Raw genomic sequence first — 15,483 nt, 5'->3', positions numbered from 1 at the left:
CCTCCCTGGCAACCTCACTGAATCATACTCGGAAACAAACTAGCAACCAATGTAGCTGAAGCAATATGGGTTTCAGGTGTTTCCAGTTTAATGTATTGCCATTTTCTACACATATAGAACAACTCTACTGTATTATCACTTCTGGTTATACAGATGGGAGACTGATGCTGAGATAAGGACTTTCCCAAGTAGATTTGACAAAGACTTGTCCCTTGGTAGATTTGAACTCAGGCATTCCAGAAAGGATTGGGAGATTCAACTAGACATTATACACAAGTGTTACCTTAAAAAAAAATTGGGAGGGAATGAATGTGTCTGTCTGTCTGCTTTTATTGTCATAATGTATTTTATGTTACTTTGTAAGGGCTATGTTTATGTATGTTTGAAGACTATGTTAACAACTTTGTCTTAGAAACTTGCAGTAAAATGGCCAATTAATTGTGTGTGTGTGTGTGTGTGTGTGTATAGTTTCTTTAGATATGTATTTTTTCCAAGTTAAGCACAACATTTGGTGTTGAGAACAGTAACTGAAAATAAACAAGAGGAGTTTTGTTTCCTTCAGTGAGTAAAGTTCGCAATTGCTTGGCTGTATTTTATGAATGTTATAAGCTATCAAACAGTTTTGCTGACCACAGCTTGCTTGCTGCATTTATCACAACTGATAAAAGATCTGTGGTGTCAAACAAGAATTTAGCTACACAGAATAGGGGAAAAGAATGGGTCATAATACAATAACATATTCTGGATGCTATCGTTGCCAACAATTAATGGGGAAGTTCATTTTATGAATCACTGTTTACAGACTTACATCTGGAGAACTTTTCAACTTGAATCTTTTCCAAACTGTCGGATTTATGTGCCAATCTTTTTTCTTTCTTTCTAAATTTCTTACTCTTGTTCTTGGTACAGCTTGCTTAAATAGTTATCAATGGATACAAATAATTATGCACTATTTTGCAGTCCTTTGGGTGGAAATCCCTTCTCAAGAATGGCATGCTAAAATTCTTAATAAATAGATAGCAGTGTAAAATATGGACAGGAAAAGAAAGCACAATAAGTGCTAATTTGGTCTGATAGCTGTTCTTGAAGGCTGAAAGTGTGTTGCTTTCAATTCTCTAGGCCTGTGAAGATATTTGGTTCCAAATATCTAAAACCGAATAATCCACACAACACATCTGGCAATGCATGGAGTCAGCTGTTCCCGTTGCTCACTTCCATTCAGTATTGCACTTTCCCCTGTGCTGGTGGAGCCCCTTAAAGAGAAACTGAGCCCCACCAGCGCAAGAAACATCTAAGAAGGTATTGTGAACAACGCCCCAATTCACACCTGGCAGTGGTGGAAACAAGGCTTGATCACTAGCCAAACAGTTGTTATTCAGTTCTTTTTGTGGTGGCCATGTATGATTTGGAATTGAAAGGTGACAGAGTGGCTTTCTATAATTCAGTGGGCTTTATTAAGGCAATTGGTTACATAGGCACAAATGCCAATCAATCAAGGCACACAAAGCAATCAATCAATTTCAGGTTGGGTTTTCTGATACTACCTGGGAGACCTTTGAGCTTGTTGAGGCTGATGATGTGGACAGGATTCTCGCCAACATGAGTACAGCGACCTCTAGCCTGGACCCTTGTCCCTCCTGGTTTGTTAGGGATGTGAGGGGGAGTGTTCTCTCCTGGCTTCGGGAGACGGTTAATTCCTCTCTTCGGGAGCGGTTTGTGCCATCAGCCCTAAAAGAGGCGGTGGTCTACCCTCTTCTGAATAAGCCTTCTCTCAACCCTGATAATCTGGATAATTATTGTCCGACCTCCAGTCTTCCTTTTCTTGGTAAGATTTTGGAGAAGGTGGTTTGTGCTCAGTTGATGAGAGTCCTGGAGGAAACTGATTCTCTGGACACTTGCCAGTCAGGTTTTAGGCTGCAGCACAGCACTGAAACAGCATTGGTCGCCCTTTTGGATGACCTGAATCGTAACCTTGATGTGGGAAGCGCACCTTTCTTGGTTCTCCTTGTTGGAGATGGAGTTCCAGTGCATTGACCTTTAGCACCAATTATCCTAATGACCACTAGGGGCATTGAGAGTAGAGACAGTGAGTAAGGGTCTCCCTAACTGCTCTACCTGTCTCTACTCTATGACCCTTGATCTGACTCTTCTGCACTTCCTGTGCTGAGTCACAATCCTTCCTTTCCTCTTTGAGAACAGATGGAAACATCTGTCTCCCTCTTTACCCATTCACTGTGTAGTCCTTCAGATTAGATTTAGACTTTCCTATCCAAGTGTACTTACCCAATAAATACTTAGTATTTAGTTCTACAAGAATCTCCATGTGTTTTGTCTAAATAGCTGCAACAACTAAACCATCCTCTGCTATCTACTCTGTAACTGGAGTGTGCCTTAGTGCTCTGCCGATTTATCTACTGGGGTAAAAATTAAGAACCTTCAACACTCCTTGACCTCTCAGTGGCCTTCAATACCATCGACCATGCTATCCTTCTGGAACGCTTAAGTGGGCTGGGCCTTAGGGGCACTGTTATTCAGTGGTTCCGGTCCTATCTCACTGGGCGATTCCAGTCGGTGTCAATTGGGGGTGAGTGTCGTGCCCCTTTCTTGTATGTCCTTGCTCTCATTCTTTTTAACATCTACATGAAACCGCTGGGCGTAGTCATCCATCGGTATGGGGTAAGTTTTCATCAATAGGCTGATGATACCCAGATTTATATCTCTACCCCTGGCCAAACAGGTGATTCCGTCCATGTGCTGGCTCAGTGCTTGGAGGCTGTCAGGACCTGGATGGGCCAAAACAACCTCAGGCTTTATTTGTTTGTTTGTTTGTTTGTTTGTTTTTTCAATTTATATATTGCGCTTCCAAAAAAGGCTCAGGGCAGTTTACATCAAAGTAGAAACAATTAAAATCAAAACTATAAAAACAGCATAAAACTAATTAACAGTTAAAAGCCCTGGAGAACCAGGTCAAACACAGCAATTAAAAACAAATTAAACAAATTAAAAACCCTGGAAGGCCAGGCCAAACAGATCCCTCCAAGACTGAGTTGCTCTTGTTCAGTTTGCAATCTGGCCAATTGCTGTGTGTGAGTTTATCTCTTGATGGGGTTGTGCTTCCCTTGAGAGAGACGGTTCGTGATCTGGGGGTCCTTCTGGACTTGCGGCTCCTGCTTGAACAGCAGGTGGAGGCCGTGGCCAGGGGTGCCTTTGCCCAGCTTCGGCTGGTTTGCCAGTTATGGCCTTTTCTCAACCGGCAGGCCCTGGCAACAGTAACTCATGCCTTTGTTATCTCTCGTTTGGATTACTATAACACACTCTATCTAGGGTTGCCTTTGAAAATGATTTGGAAGCTTCAGCTAGTCCAGAATGCAGCAGCCCACCTCCTTATGGGTGGCCTTAGATTTGATAGTGTCACACTTCTTTTATGGTCGCTGCACTGGTTGCCTGTTCGCTTCCGGGTCCAATTCAAAGTACTGGTTCTCACCTACAAAACCCTTATGGGCTTAGCACCTGTATATAAGAACATAAGAACAGTCCTGCTGGATCAGGCCCAAGGCCCATCTAGTCCAGCATCCTATTTCACACAATGGCCCAACAGATGCCACTGGAAGCCTACAGGCAGGAGTTGAGGGCATTTCCTCTTTCCTACTGTTATTCCCCTGCAACTGGTACTCAGAGGCATCCTGCCTTTGAGGCTGGAGGTGGCCTTTAGCCCTCCAACTAGTAGCCGATGATAGACCTCTCCTCCATGAAGTTATCCAAACCCATCTTAAAGCCATCCAGGTTGTTGGCTGTCACCGCATCTCGTGGCAGAGAATTCCATAAGTTGATTATGTGTTCTGTGAAAAATTACTTCTGTTTATTGGTCCTAGATTTCCTGCCAATCAATTTCATGCAATGATCCCGGTTCTAGTGTTATGTGTGAGAGAGAAGAATTTCTCTCTGTCCACTTTCTCCACACCATGCATGATTTTCTAGACCTCTATCATGTCTCCCCGCAGTCGTCTTTTTTCTAAACTAAAAAGCCCCAGGTGTGAACCAGAAGTTCTCAGTATTTGAAGATCAGTTTCTCCAAATGCATCTTTGAACTTCATGTCATAGCCTGGGGGCATTTGCACAAAGCTTAGGCTATGATCGCTTTGCATTCAAGTTGCAGCTGAAGCTCACAGAGGCCGCTCAATGACTAGGCCAGTTGGAGGAGGCAGAGCATCCTGACAGCAGTGAAAACTCAACTGTGAAAGGAGGACAGCAGAAGTGCTGGGTAACTGGTGACTGGGCCACTCACCTGGAGGGTCCAAGATGGCTGTTCAAAACTTGAGTCTCAGGCTGAACATCTGACATATGGCAACCTTATCTAAGCAACCTAAGCCCCTGGTGTTGGGGCTTTTCTGGGGCAAATACTGAGATCTTCAAATACTGAGAAGGGTTAGGAGAGCAGATCTTGTGGTAGCAAGCATGACTTGTCCCCATAGCTAAGCAGGGTCCACCCTGGTTGCATATGAATGGGAGACTAGAAGGGTGAGTACTGTAAGATATTCCCCTCAGGAAGTGGAGCCGCTGCTCTGGGAAGAGCAGAAGGTTTCAAGTTCCCTCCCTGGCATCTCCAAGATAGGGCTGAGAGAGATTCCTGCCTGCAACCTTGGAGAAGCCTCTGCCAGTCTGTGAAGCCAATACTGAGCTAGATAGACCAACAGTCTGACTTGGTATATGTCAGCTTCCTATGTTTCTATGTTCCTATGTTGTAGCCTTGCCTCATGAGAAAGGTGCTCTAGGCCCCTGGTCATCTTGGTTGCCCTCTTTTGCACCTTTTCCAGTTCTACCATGTCCTTTTTTTAGATGTGGTGCCCAGAATTGTATGCAGTACTCCAGGTGTGGTCACACCATAGTTTTGTATAAGGGCATTATAATGTTAGCAGTTTTATTTTCAATCCCCTTCCTAATGATCCCTAACATGGAATTGGCCTTTTTCACAGCTGCCGCACATTGAGTCGACACTTTCAACGAGCTGTCCACCACGACCCCAAGATCTCTCTCCTGGTCAGTCACCGACAGCTCAAATCCCATCAAAGTATATTTGAAGTTGGAGTTTTTTGTCCCAATGGGCATCACTTTACACTTGCCAACATTGAACCGCATTTGCCATTTTGTTGCCCATTCCCCCAGTTTGGAGAGATCCTTTTGGAGCTCCTCACAATCCATTTTGGATTTCTCTACCCGAAAGAGTTTGGTATCATCTGCAAATTTGGCCACCTTGCTGCTTACCCCTACTTCTAGATCATTTATGAATAAATTAAAAAGCACTGGTCCCAGTACAGATCCTTGGGGGACTCCACTTCTTACTTCCCTCCATTGTGAAAACTCTCCATTTATACCTATCCTCTGTTTCCTATCCTTCAACTAGTTAGCAATCCACACATGTACTTGTCCCCTTATCCCATAACTGCTAAGTTTTCTCAGGAGTCTTTGATGAGGAACTTTGTCGAAAGCTTTTTGGAAGTCCAGGTATCTATGTCAACTGGATCACCTTTATCCACACACTTGTTGACACTCTTAAAGAACTCCAAAAGATTTGTTAGGCAAGATTTACATTTGCAGAAGCCAAGCTGGTTCTCTCCCAGCAGGGCCTGTTGTTCTATGTGCTTTACAATTTTATCTTTGAGGATGCTTTCCATCAATTTGCCTGGAATAGATGTTAAGCTAACTGGCTTGTAATATCCCTTTTTGAAAATCTGTGTTACGTTTGCTACTTTCCAGTCCTCTGGTACAGAGCCCAATTGCAGGGATAAGTTATATATTTTAGCAAGGAGGTCGGCAATTTCACATTTGAGTTCCTTAAGAACTCTTGGATGGATGCCATCAAGCTCTGGCGATTTGCTATTTTTAAGTTTTTCCAAACAGTTTAGGACATCATCTCTTGTCACTGCTATCTGACTTAGTTCTTTAGCCTCCATTCCCGAAAAGCTGGGTTCATGGACAGGTATATGCTCAGTATCCTCTGCCGTGGAGATGGACGGAAAGAACTCATTGAGCTTCTCCGAAGCCTCCATATCCTCCTTAATAATCCCTTTCACTTCCTCATGTCTAATGGTTCAACCGCCTACCTGGCAGGTTTCCTGCATCTGATGTATTTAAAGAAGTTTTTGTTATTCTCCTTGATGCTTTTAGCTAAATGTTCCTCAAGCTCTTTTTTCACCTCCCTTATTGTCACCTTGCATTTCTTTTGCCAGAGTTTGTGTTCCTTTTTGCTCTCTTCATTTGGACAGGCCTTCCAATTTCAGAAGGAAGTCTTCTTCCTTTTTATGGATTCCTTGATGGTACCTGTTAGACATCTAGCATCCTCCTGGACTTAGTGGTACCTTTCCTCCTTTTGGGTATGCAGTCTAACTGGGCTTCTAGTATTGTGGTTTTGAGTAAACTCCATTCATTCTGGAGTGAAGTGACTCCTGATTTCCCCTTTCAGCTTTCTTTTCACCATACTCCTCATTTGGGAGAAGTTTCCTCTTCTGAAATTCGAAAATGTCTGTGTTAGACTTCCTTGGTGATTCTCTCCCCGCATGTATGCTGAATTTGATGGCACTACGGTCACTGTTCCCTAAAGGGTTGATGACAGTGACATCCCTCACTAGGTCCTGGGTGCCATTCAGGATTAAGTCCAAGGTCTCCTTCTCTCTGGTTGGTTCCAAGACCAACTGTTCTAGGGCACAGTCATTCAGTGTATCTAGAAATTTGTCCTCTCTGTCATCACCTGACTGTGAATTTCCCCAATCTATGTGTGGGTAATTGAAACAACCCATTATTACTTCCCTGCCTCTCCTTCGTGCTTCCCTGATTTCCTATTGCACCTCCCAGTCACTGTCAGCATTTTGATCCAAAGGACAATAGCATGTCCCCAGTTTCCTTTTAGGCCTTTTATTGTCACCCACAGGGTTTCTGTGGAGGACTCCGGTCCTCCTAGGTTTTCTACCTTATTAGATTTTATCCCTTCTTTAACATACAGTGTTTATATCCAGGAATAACAGTGTCCCACTGGTTCTTGCTGTTCCACTATGTTTCTGTTACGCCCACTATATAAATTTCTGTGTTAGCAACCAAGCACTTCAGCTCACCCATCTTGGCTCGGAGCCTTCTGGCATTGGCATATACGCACCTATATGCTGAATCTCTTACCTGGTGTATGCTATCTTTCTTTGGACTCTCTGACTAGCTGGCACAGCCTTCTGTCTGCTCTTTATGTGGTTTTGCTTTGTCCCCTTCTGTTTTATCTGAATCCTTTGCACCCTCACACTTTAAAGGATGGCATTTGCCGAACCGGATACTGTCCAGCTCCTGTCGGCTATCTCTGGGATTGTCTCTCTCACCCTGAGAGAGGTGAGAGAGTATTTCGTATATAGAGGTGTATTTTGTCCTGTGAGGTCTTCTCAGCTGGCACTCCTTAGTGTCCCGGACCCTGGGGTAGTGTGTGCCCTCCATAGGAGGGCCTTCTCTGTGGCTGCACCTCTTTGGAACACTCTCCCCCCCCCAGATTTGTTCCACCCCCTCATTAGTTGCCTTTAAGGCCCTTCTTAAGACCTATCAGTTTTGCCAGGATTTTGCCTTTTAATTTTTTAAAATTGTTATTGGTATTGTTGTTGTTCATTGCCTAAAGTCTTTGGAGGAGGTGGTATACAAGAAAATTTAAATAAATAAATACATTTCCCTAGTAGAGTTAAATCAGTTTGCAGCTTAAATCATTTCAAGTGGCAAACTTAGATGTTCTGCACGTGTTCCTCAGCAGCTATTCTAGCTAATATAAAACAATAATGCAAGCACAGAGAGAGACACCAGAATGGAAGGGGAGGAGGGAAGACAGACGGAGGGGGGTGGCAGATTGCTGGTTAATAGGAGAGGCTGGGACAAAGGCACGATTTGCTGTTGGAGAGTCATATTACCGGATCTTGGATCTCGTTGTGGGTATTTGGATGTGGATGGTGTTGAGGTGTGAGGCTAGCATTCAACGCTCATTAGCATTCCCTCAGGGAGTCTAGGTGGAGCTGGAATTATTGTCTCCACAGTGCCGAATAATCTGTGGATTATTTGGCTTTGGATTTTTGCTGAATATTTGCACAGGGCTACAATCCACTACAAATATTAAGACCCAATTTGAAAGCAATGCCAGCTGTGTAAGAAAAACAGTGTTCTACATGGCTGGTATCTAATTCCAGCTGGAACCTTAGCTGCTACATGTGCAGTATGGGCATGCCTCTACAGCATACTAGAGCACTCACCTGAGCCATCCATTCCTGACATACTAATGCTCACGTGGACAAGGCAATCTGGTTTAAAGATTGTGTGGGATGCCACACAATTAAGTTATTCTTACACACTGTGTGTCATGCCCACAGTAAACTATAGTTATGTTTAAACATTTTTAAATTAAACATTCTGTTCTTATCTAGTGCTTGTCCAAAGTACTGGGAAGGAAATGATTGGCTTCTGTAGGAATGTAATCAGTTATGTTATCCAGTTGAAGACAGTAGTGAGCAGTTGTATAAAACAATCAGTTCCTCGGAACTGCAGGTAGAACCATGCAGTTTGCACATTCAGGGTCAGCTAGATGTGATTACAGCATGACCCAATGAGGGTTACTGCACAATCAGCGCCTGGGGTGATAAGAACACATATGGGGCAGTTGGGAAGGGGTACAGTTGTCATCGGTCATCTATGCTCCCCAGCTGTTTGTCTCATGGCAGTAATTGTTTCCAGTACTGGAGTCCCAAGAGGAAAAAACAGCTAGGGAGGAAGGGCCCAGTGCTCCTGTCTCACTCACTCACCTGCCTGCTTTTATAGGGATTCAGTAGAGATTTTATTCTGACACACAGGTATGCCACTGTCTTCTTTACTTTGGCCTTCATTCGCTGTGCTGAGGGGGGGAAAGCATATTTGCTCCAAGATATTAAATTTTAAATAAAACTAGTAATTGATCCCAGAGATTATTTTGCTTTTGAAGAGTTAGAATCTTTACAGTTTCTTTTTTGTCCTATTTTGAGAAATTTGATTTCTTTGTAGAATTCTACTGCATTTTGAATAATTTCTTGCATAACAGCCAACGAGAAGCAGTAAAACACCAGTACTTGCAATAAGAGACAGGACCTATCTAATATTACCTGTTTGTTCACCGGTTGTACCCAAGAACATGAACACAGATATTAATACACACAGCTATACAAGGGGGCTGTTTTTTAAAAACCAATGATAAAATCAAAATTAAATTCGGATTGCTTAGGCAAAGGCACCTAGTACAAACAGTGTTTTCATCCTTTCTGTTGGTGAGTTTGTTTCAGCTGTAAAATAAGAAGTGGAGTATTTTTTTTTTTAGAGGTAAATGACATGTCTCAGTCTCTGAGCCATAGCTCTTTGTGTCTTGACAGTTGTGAATCTGGTTAAAGCTTTCTTTAATAGCTGTTTTTAAATTATTCCTTTACTGTATGTACAGTATTACTTTGTTTCAGGATGAGCTTGTTGCTGCATGCTCATGGTGTGGCATCTGATCTTTCCAGCTCCTAAATGCTAGAAAAACCTGACAGGGCAACCATCTCTCTGTACATGTGTGCATGCTAGCATATTACCAGCAGAGAAGTCCAAGACAGATGTGCACAACATTTTCCAGGGGGTCGTCTTAGCAGAAACTGGTCTACAGAAGACACAATGGAAATAATAAGTTGTTGGGCTGCTGTTCACTCAAAACAATTTGGGTACCAGAGGACAGAAACCATCTACTGTTGCACACTGGCACTAGTTAAGTTTTAATGCTGATGCTTTCCTTGTGTTCTTTATCTTTTTAATATTTAAATCATATGTGCATTTTGCATTCTTAACATGGGTACCAGAGAATGAAATACCCCTCCTTAGTGTTTGTTGTCCACTGTAGCTAGGAAGCATGAAAATGCAATTTGCATGGATCCTGGTGGTAGTCCTCGGCCTTATGGAGACTCGAGCCTTTGCAGTAGCTGCATACGTTTGGGTCATGGAAAGGGAAGATGGTTACAGAGATAGTTTGAAGCTGGTTCTCCAATTGAGTGGCAGGTCAAGCTCATGCCAAGATGGGCCTCAACTCTCGAGGAATTTGGGTTTAGTTTGACATGACTACAGGGAGAAACACAAATTCATATTTCAACAACTTCCTATCCCATGTGAGACTTTGTATCTTTACTAATTGTATTTGTACCTTAACTAAAGTATAGTATAGAAAAATCAAACGGTGTACATTCATGTTCATTGTGAACCAGCCTTTAGTTTGCATGTTGTTTTAATGACAAAGATTCTCTTTTCTTCTACTCAGAGAATACTTTAGAGTTGTTGTAACTTATCTTGATTTTTAAAAAGGGTTGGGGACAATAAAGCATGATGCACGTCTGAAGGAGGTAGTAAATGTGACAAGAGGAATTGGCCATCGGTTTAAACAGAAACAAAGTCTGATGGGGGTGGGGTTAAAAGGCCTTTAGAAGTGTGATACATTGCTTCCTTCATACAAGAGCAAAAATGCTAACATATTGTGATGAAAAAAGGGGAGATGTTGGGTCGTGGCAATAAATAAGCAGTTTGCACTATACCGTTTTTGTGTTTTCTTTTCAAGCATTTAGTCTGTACGTGCAAGTGCTCTTGTGTCTTTTAAATAAGGAAATACAATAATTGCATGTCTGCATAAAGTAAGACAAAGGAAAGAATGACTTTTGCTTTTAACACTGGTACATTTTGACAGCATCAGTTGACAAGCAGAACTTAACACCCTCTGACATCAAAACTAAAATCAGGATGTCTTGCTTCCTTCCAGCCAATAGCATGAGGTGCCGCAGGGCAAAGTGACATTTTTTTTTTGACAGTGATTAAGTTACCTTCTAGTGGAAAGCTGTGCTGATGCCTAATGAAATAGTTTCATATCAAAGGTATTATTTTTCAAGGCTATATAACCTTTGGGATTTCTGTTTTCAAAACAACCTTTCAGAATGTTTTCTCTTATACAGAAACCTTGCATGTGCTAATGGGCTACGTGACATTTCTCTCATAATTTCAGTGTTATGAAATATTGTTTAGAAGGCATTATTTCTATGAATCTTTAGTGGTTTATTATGTTCATCGAGTTTTTATCTTGTATTTTATCTAAGAAACAAGGGTTACATACACAAAAGCTTAGAGGAATGGTTTTCAGTCTTCCTTTTAAATAATGTTTACACAAGAAAAAGGAAAGGCCTTAGTCTAGGTGTCTATTAAAACTATAATAAGAGTCTGAATGGGTATAAGAATGGATTATATTAATGAACTTTTCAGCTAAATGCAACATCCTGTAAGATCAGCGGCACTTATACCTTATGATCTTTTTTTGGCAAGGGGCATACACCAAAGAGCATGATCCAACCCGTATAATCTAGCACAGGGGTGTAGCGAGGTTGATGGTGGCTCAGGGACTAGATGGGCCATCTCAACCGCACATGCACTAGACATCTCCCCAGTGCAATGCATCAATGTGTCATACCAGGGGTGTGTGCCTAGCAACAGGGCATGTATGTGTGCTCTTCCAGCCATTAGAGCTCTTTTCTCTGGGAAGGGAAGAAAGCGCCCAGTGGTCAAGGTGGCTGGCTGGGAGAGAGCATGTAAATGCCCTGTTGCTAGGCACACGGCCCCTGGCATGACACATGGATGTGCTTCTGATGTGGCGTACCAGGGGAAGTGCCCAACAACAGGGCATGGACACATTGCCCATTGGTCTCTCTAAGCCAGTAAGTACTTGAGCAAAGTGCTCACTGGATGAGACAGGGTCATGGGCAATGCACATGTTGATCATGGGGTGGGGGGGGCAAAGGTCAGCCCCCAGACACTGGCAGTCTGGGGACATTTGTTCCCCCTGTTGCTCCATTGTCTCTATGCCCCTAATCTAGCAGTTTTGTAATGCTCTTCTCCAACTCAAGAGAAATCTTCCTCAGCTCAGATTTTAATCCAAGCTGGCAAGGAGCCTAAGCCCTTACCTGCCTCTTACCCTCCCAAGCCCCCTTTCATCCCACTTACATTTATTGTAGCTACAGTGGCAGAAGGAGAATGGAAGGATCTCTCTCCCTCACTCTCCTCTCCCTAATGCCTAGCACAGAGCGGGGATCACATGACTAAATTCTGATTTGTGCATACGTATGTATCCCTCCACATAAAAAGTTAGATGCCAAAGAGAAAGGTTATCAACTAATCTTTCCCCTGCTGTGCTATTTTTCTTTGTATATGGATCTTTTTTGGTGTGGCTGAACATTCTATCATGTGAACCCCACTTATTTATTTAATTTAATTTAATATATTTATCATATTTCTATACTGCCTGATGTGTGGATTCCTAGATGGTATACGGAAGTTAAAATACAACAAATATAAAAAAGGATAAAATGATTAAAACAATTTTATGATTAATTAACAGACTAAGAACACAGGCGCATCTTAAGGGTCTTTTTAAAATTAGGCAGAGATAGAGAACCTTTGTTTTAACTGGGAGTGCATTCCAGAGTCCCAGGGCATCCACAGAGAAGGCCCAGTCCTGAGTGGCCACCCAGCGAGCCGGTGGTAGTTGTAACCGGATCTTCCCAGATGATCTTAATAGGCAGGAGGGTTCATGACAAAGGAGGCACTCTCTTAAATACCCTGGACCCAAGCCATTCAGGGCTTCATAGGTAATAACCAGGACTTTGTATTTCGCTCAGAAACATATCGGCAGCCAATGCAGTTCTTTTAAGATTGGTTTTATACTATCTATACTATTTTATACTGGGTTAGGAACATAGGAAACTGCCATATACTGAGTCAGACCATTGGTCTATCTAGCTCAGTATTGTCTTCACAGACTGGCAGCAGCTTCTCCAAGGTTGCAGGCAGGAATCTCTCTCAGCCCTATCTTGAAGAAGCCAGGGAGGGAACTTGAAACCTTCTGCTCTTCCCAGAGTGGCTTCATCCCCTGAGGGGACCCAGAGACCAGTCTGGCTGCTGCATTCTGCACTAACTCTAGTTCCCAGATTACCTGCAAAGGCAGTCCCACATAGAGTACATTACAGTGGTCAAGCCTGGAATTTAGCAGCATATGTACCACTGTTTTAAGGTCCTTTCCCTCCAGAAATAGGCATAGCTGGCGTATTAACCGAAGCTGATAAAAAGCACACCTGGCCATCGACTCAACTTGAGAGACCAGAGAGAGTTTTGCATCCTGGAGCACTCCCAAGTTACGAACTTGTTCTTTCTGGGGGAGTGTAACCCTATCCAGAACAGGTAGATCCAAATCATCTCCTGAGTTCTGACCCCCCACAGTCAGTACCTCCATCTTATTTGCAGTCTGAAATGGTACAGCTCAGTTTTATTACCTGAGTTGTGGCCCAGTTTTGTAGAATGTATTGTCTGGATTAGCAATGAAACCAGTTTGATTGGGACAGTAATATACTTAGGGTACTAGTGAAGTAGTGCACAACACTCAAAGTGAACGCTGTGATCTTCCAGTGTTGCAAATGATGCTGGGATATAATTTGCAGATTGCCCACAGTTGCTTGTGATCAGAAGGGATCTTGGGGCACACTTCTTGGATCACAGAGAACAGTTTTGCTTGGAAAAACGAGATGTCTTGACCTGCTTGGAGTATATCTTTTCCAGGTCTTGAAGAACCATTTATACTTAGCATTTTGAGAGATCATTTATGTGACCGTTGATTACCATTCTTTGTTTTTTCTTGATCTTTATATTCATTCTGTTGAAAATTTGAACCTAGGTGGCTGTGCTACCATCCCAGAGTCTGACCAAGAGGAAAGACCAGCCTCAGAAGACTCCACAACAGTGTTTACCAATCACAGACATCTCCATAAGCAGAAGACCAAACCTGGTAAGAGAAGAAAATAATGTATTTGTATTAAATGCAAGACAATGGTATGTTCATAAGGTGTGAATGTGTATATATATGTATGAGGAATTATTGTGTTATTTCCAAGTAACTCTGAGTTGCTTTTGGGTGATTCCTTGCTAGTTTTCTATTGGTTTAACCATTTAACTTTTCAAATCTTGTGGGTGGTTTTTTTTTCAGAATACAGACTATGAGTATATAAATAGGTTTGCATGAGGTATGTCAGGGAACTGGACAGCATGCTGCACTAGCTGTGGACAGGTTGGCTCCGGACTGTAAATATGACCAAACCGAATAGCATGCAGAAGTGAAAATGGTAATTTCATCAAGATGTCATCATTGCTGGATTTTAGTACGCACCAATTAAAGTTGAGACATTATGTTTCTGACAAATGTGTAAGACCGCTCCCCGCTGCTGCACTTCATGGTAAGGCGAGGGGAGGAGTTGTGCACCTGGCCCCGTTGACGGGCATAGGGGCCGCCATTTTGTTCCCCCTGGCACATGATTTTGGCCAGCCAGTGGGAGCTGGGGAGCGGCTGCATAAGTGTCCAGCTACCTTTGCTCAGGCTCAGTTGCTTTGGGGCAAGGCACCTGCCCTCCCATCCCATTTCGGTGAGGGTTCTCTGATCGCCATTTTGGGGCCAAGTAGGAATGTTTTGGGTCACACCTGATTGGCTTTGGAGGTGGCCTTATTTCACCTGCTTCTCACTGATTCTCTTGGTAGGGTTTCATTGTTTAGGATGTTCAACCATTTTCCAGGTAAGTGAGGGTTGTCTTAGGTTGTCTTGTATTGGTATTTGACTGGAGGACCGATTAAGGTGAGTGGGAAGCCAACGAACAGTCCTTGTAGGTTTTGCAGCCCTTGGGCTGGGATCTGCCCCTACTCAGCGGCTGGCTGGGTCCACCACTCAGGGTTCTGTGGCCTGGGTGGGGCAGGGCTGGCTGGCCTCCCATCAGTGGGGATAAAACCTCACAGTGGTGAGGATGTCTGGACATGGAGCCAGGCTGGATCAACACCCAGTCCTTCACCTTGCGGTGGGCAGTCATCGTTATGAGGCTGACTCACATGGGTGGTACCTGCACTCTGTTTGGTATGTTCCTCATTGCAAGTTAATTGTAAATTTAATTAATAAAGGTGGCCCTAGTTCTTCCATCCTTACATGTTCTGTTGTTATTGGGGCCTGGGTGTGCAAGCAGCTTTGTTATGTTAGATATGAAATACAGTGTTGATGACATGAGGTCTAAAAAGACTTTGTGTGCCCTTGGAAATTATGTTACAGTGTTAACTTGAGACCAAGAAATGTATTTAGGCTGATTCCTTAAAGTTTATAAAATATCCCATAACAGTTTTCATTTTATTTTCTGTGTCATAGCTTGTCTCCCATTACTTTCATTCTAAGCATAGAGACTGTCAAACCTCCTTTATCAGTGGCTATTCTAACCTTTGATCTTGGTTTATGTTAAGTGTGTATTTTATAAGGCAGAGTTCACTTTTGGTTTTTAGACAAGTGCTATCAGGTGTATTTTTAAAAGTTAGATTAAGTGAACATGTTTGGCGGTCTGCTTTTGGAGAACAAAAGCAGGTGTATCT

The 15,483-nt window shown here is 42.9% G+C and overlaps 1 protein-coding gene across 13 annotated transcripts in view; it reads left to right on the top strand.

Moving 5' to 3' along the window:
• Positions 1-15,483, top strand: part of BBS9 (Bardet-Biedl syndrome 9) — a 430,545-nt gene that overhangs the window by 252,483 nt on the left and 162,579 nt on the right. For 11 of the 13 annotated variants that reach the window (XM_053261618.1, XM_053261616.1, XM_053261612.1 and 8 more), the window contains one exon: positions 13,763-13,873. In XM_053261618.1, the coding sequence (XP_053117593.1) occupies positions 13,763-13,873 (111 nt within the window). Of the gene's footprint in view, positions 1-13,762; positions 13,874-15,483 lie in introns of those variants that run through there. The other 2 variants (XR_008309815.1, XM_053261619.1) reach the window with 2 other exon arrangements.

Source organism: Hemicordylus capensis, chromosome 6 (genome assembly GCF_027244095.1).
Source record: "Hemicordylus capensis ecotype Gifberg chromosome 6, rHemCap1.1.pri, whole genome shotgun sequence".
NCBI lineage: Eukaryota > Metazoa > Chordata > Lepidosauria > Squamata > Cordylidae > Hemicordylus > Hemicordylus capensis.
Note: the sequence above shows the minus strand (reverse complement) of the source record. Positions and strands in the feature narration are given on the sequence as shown.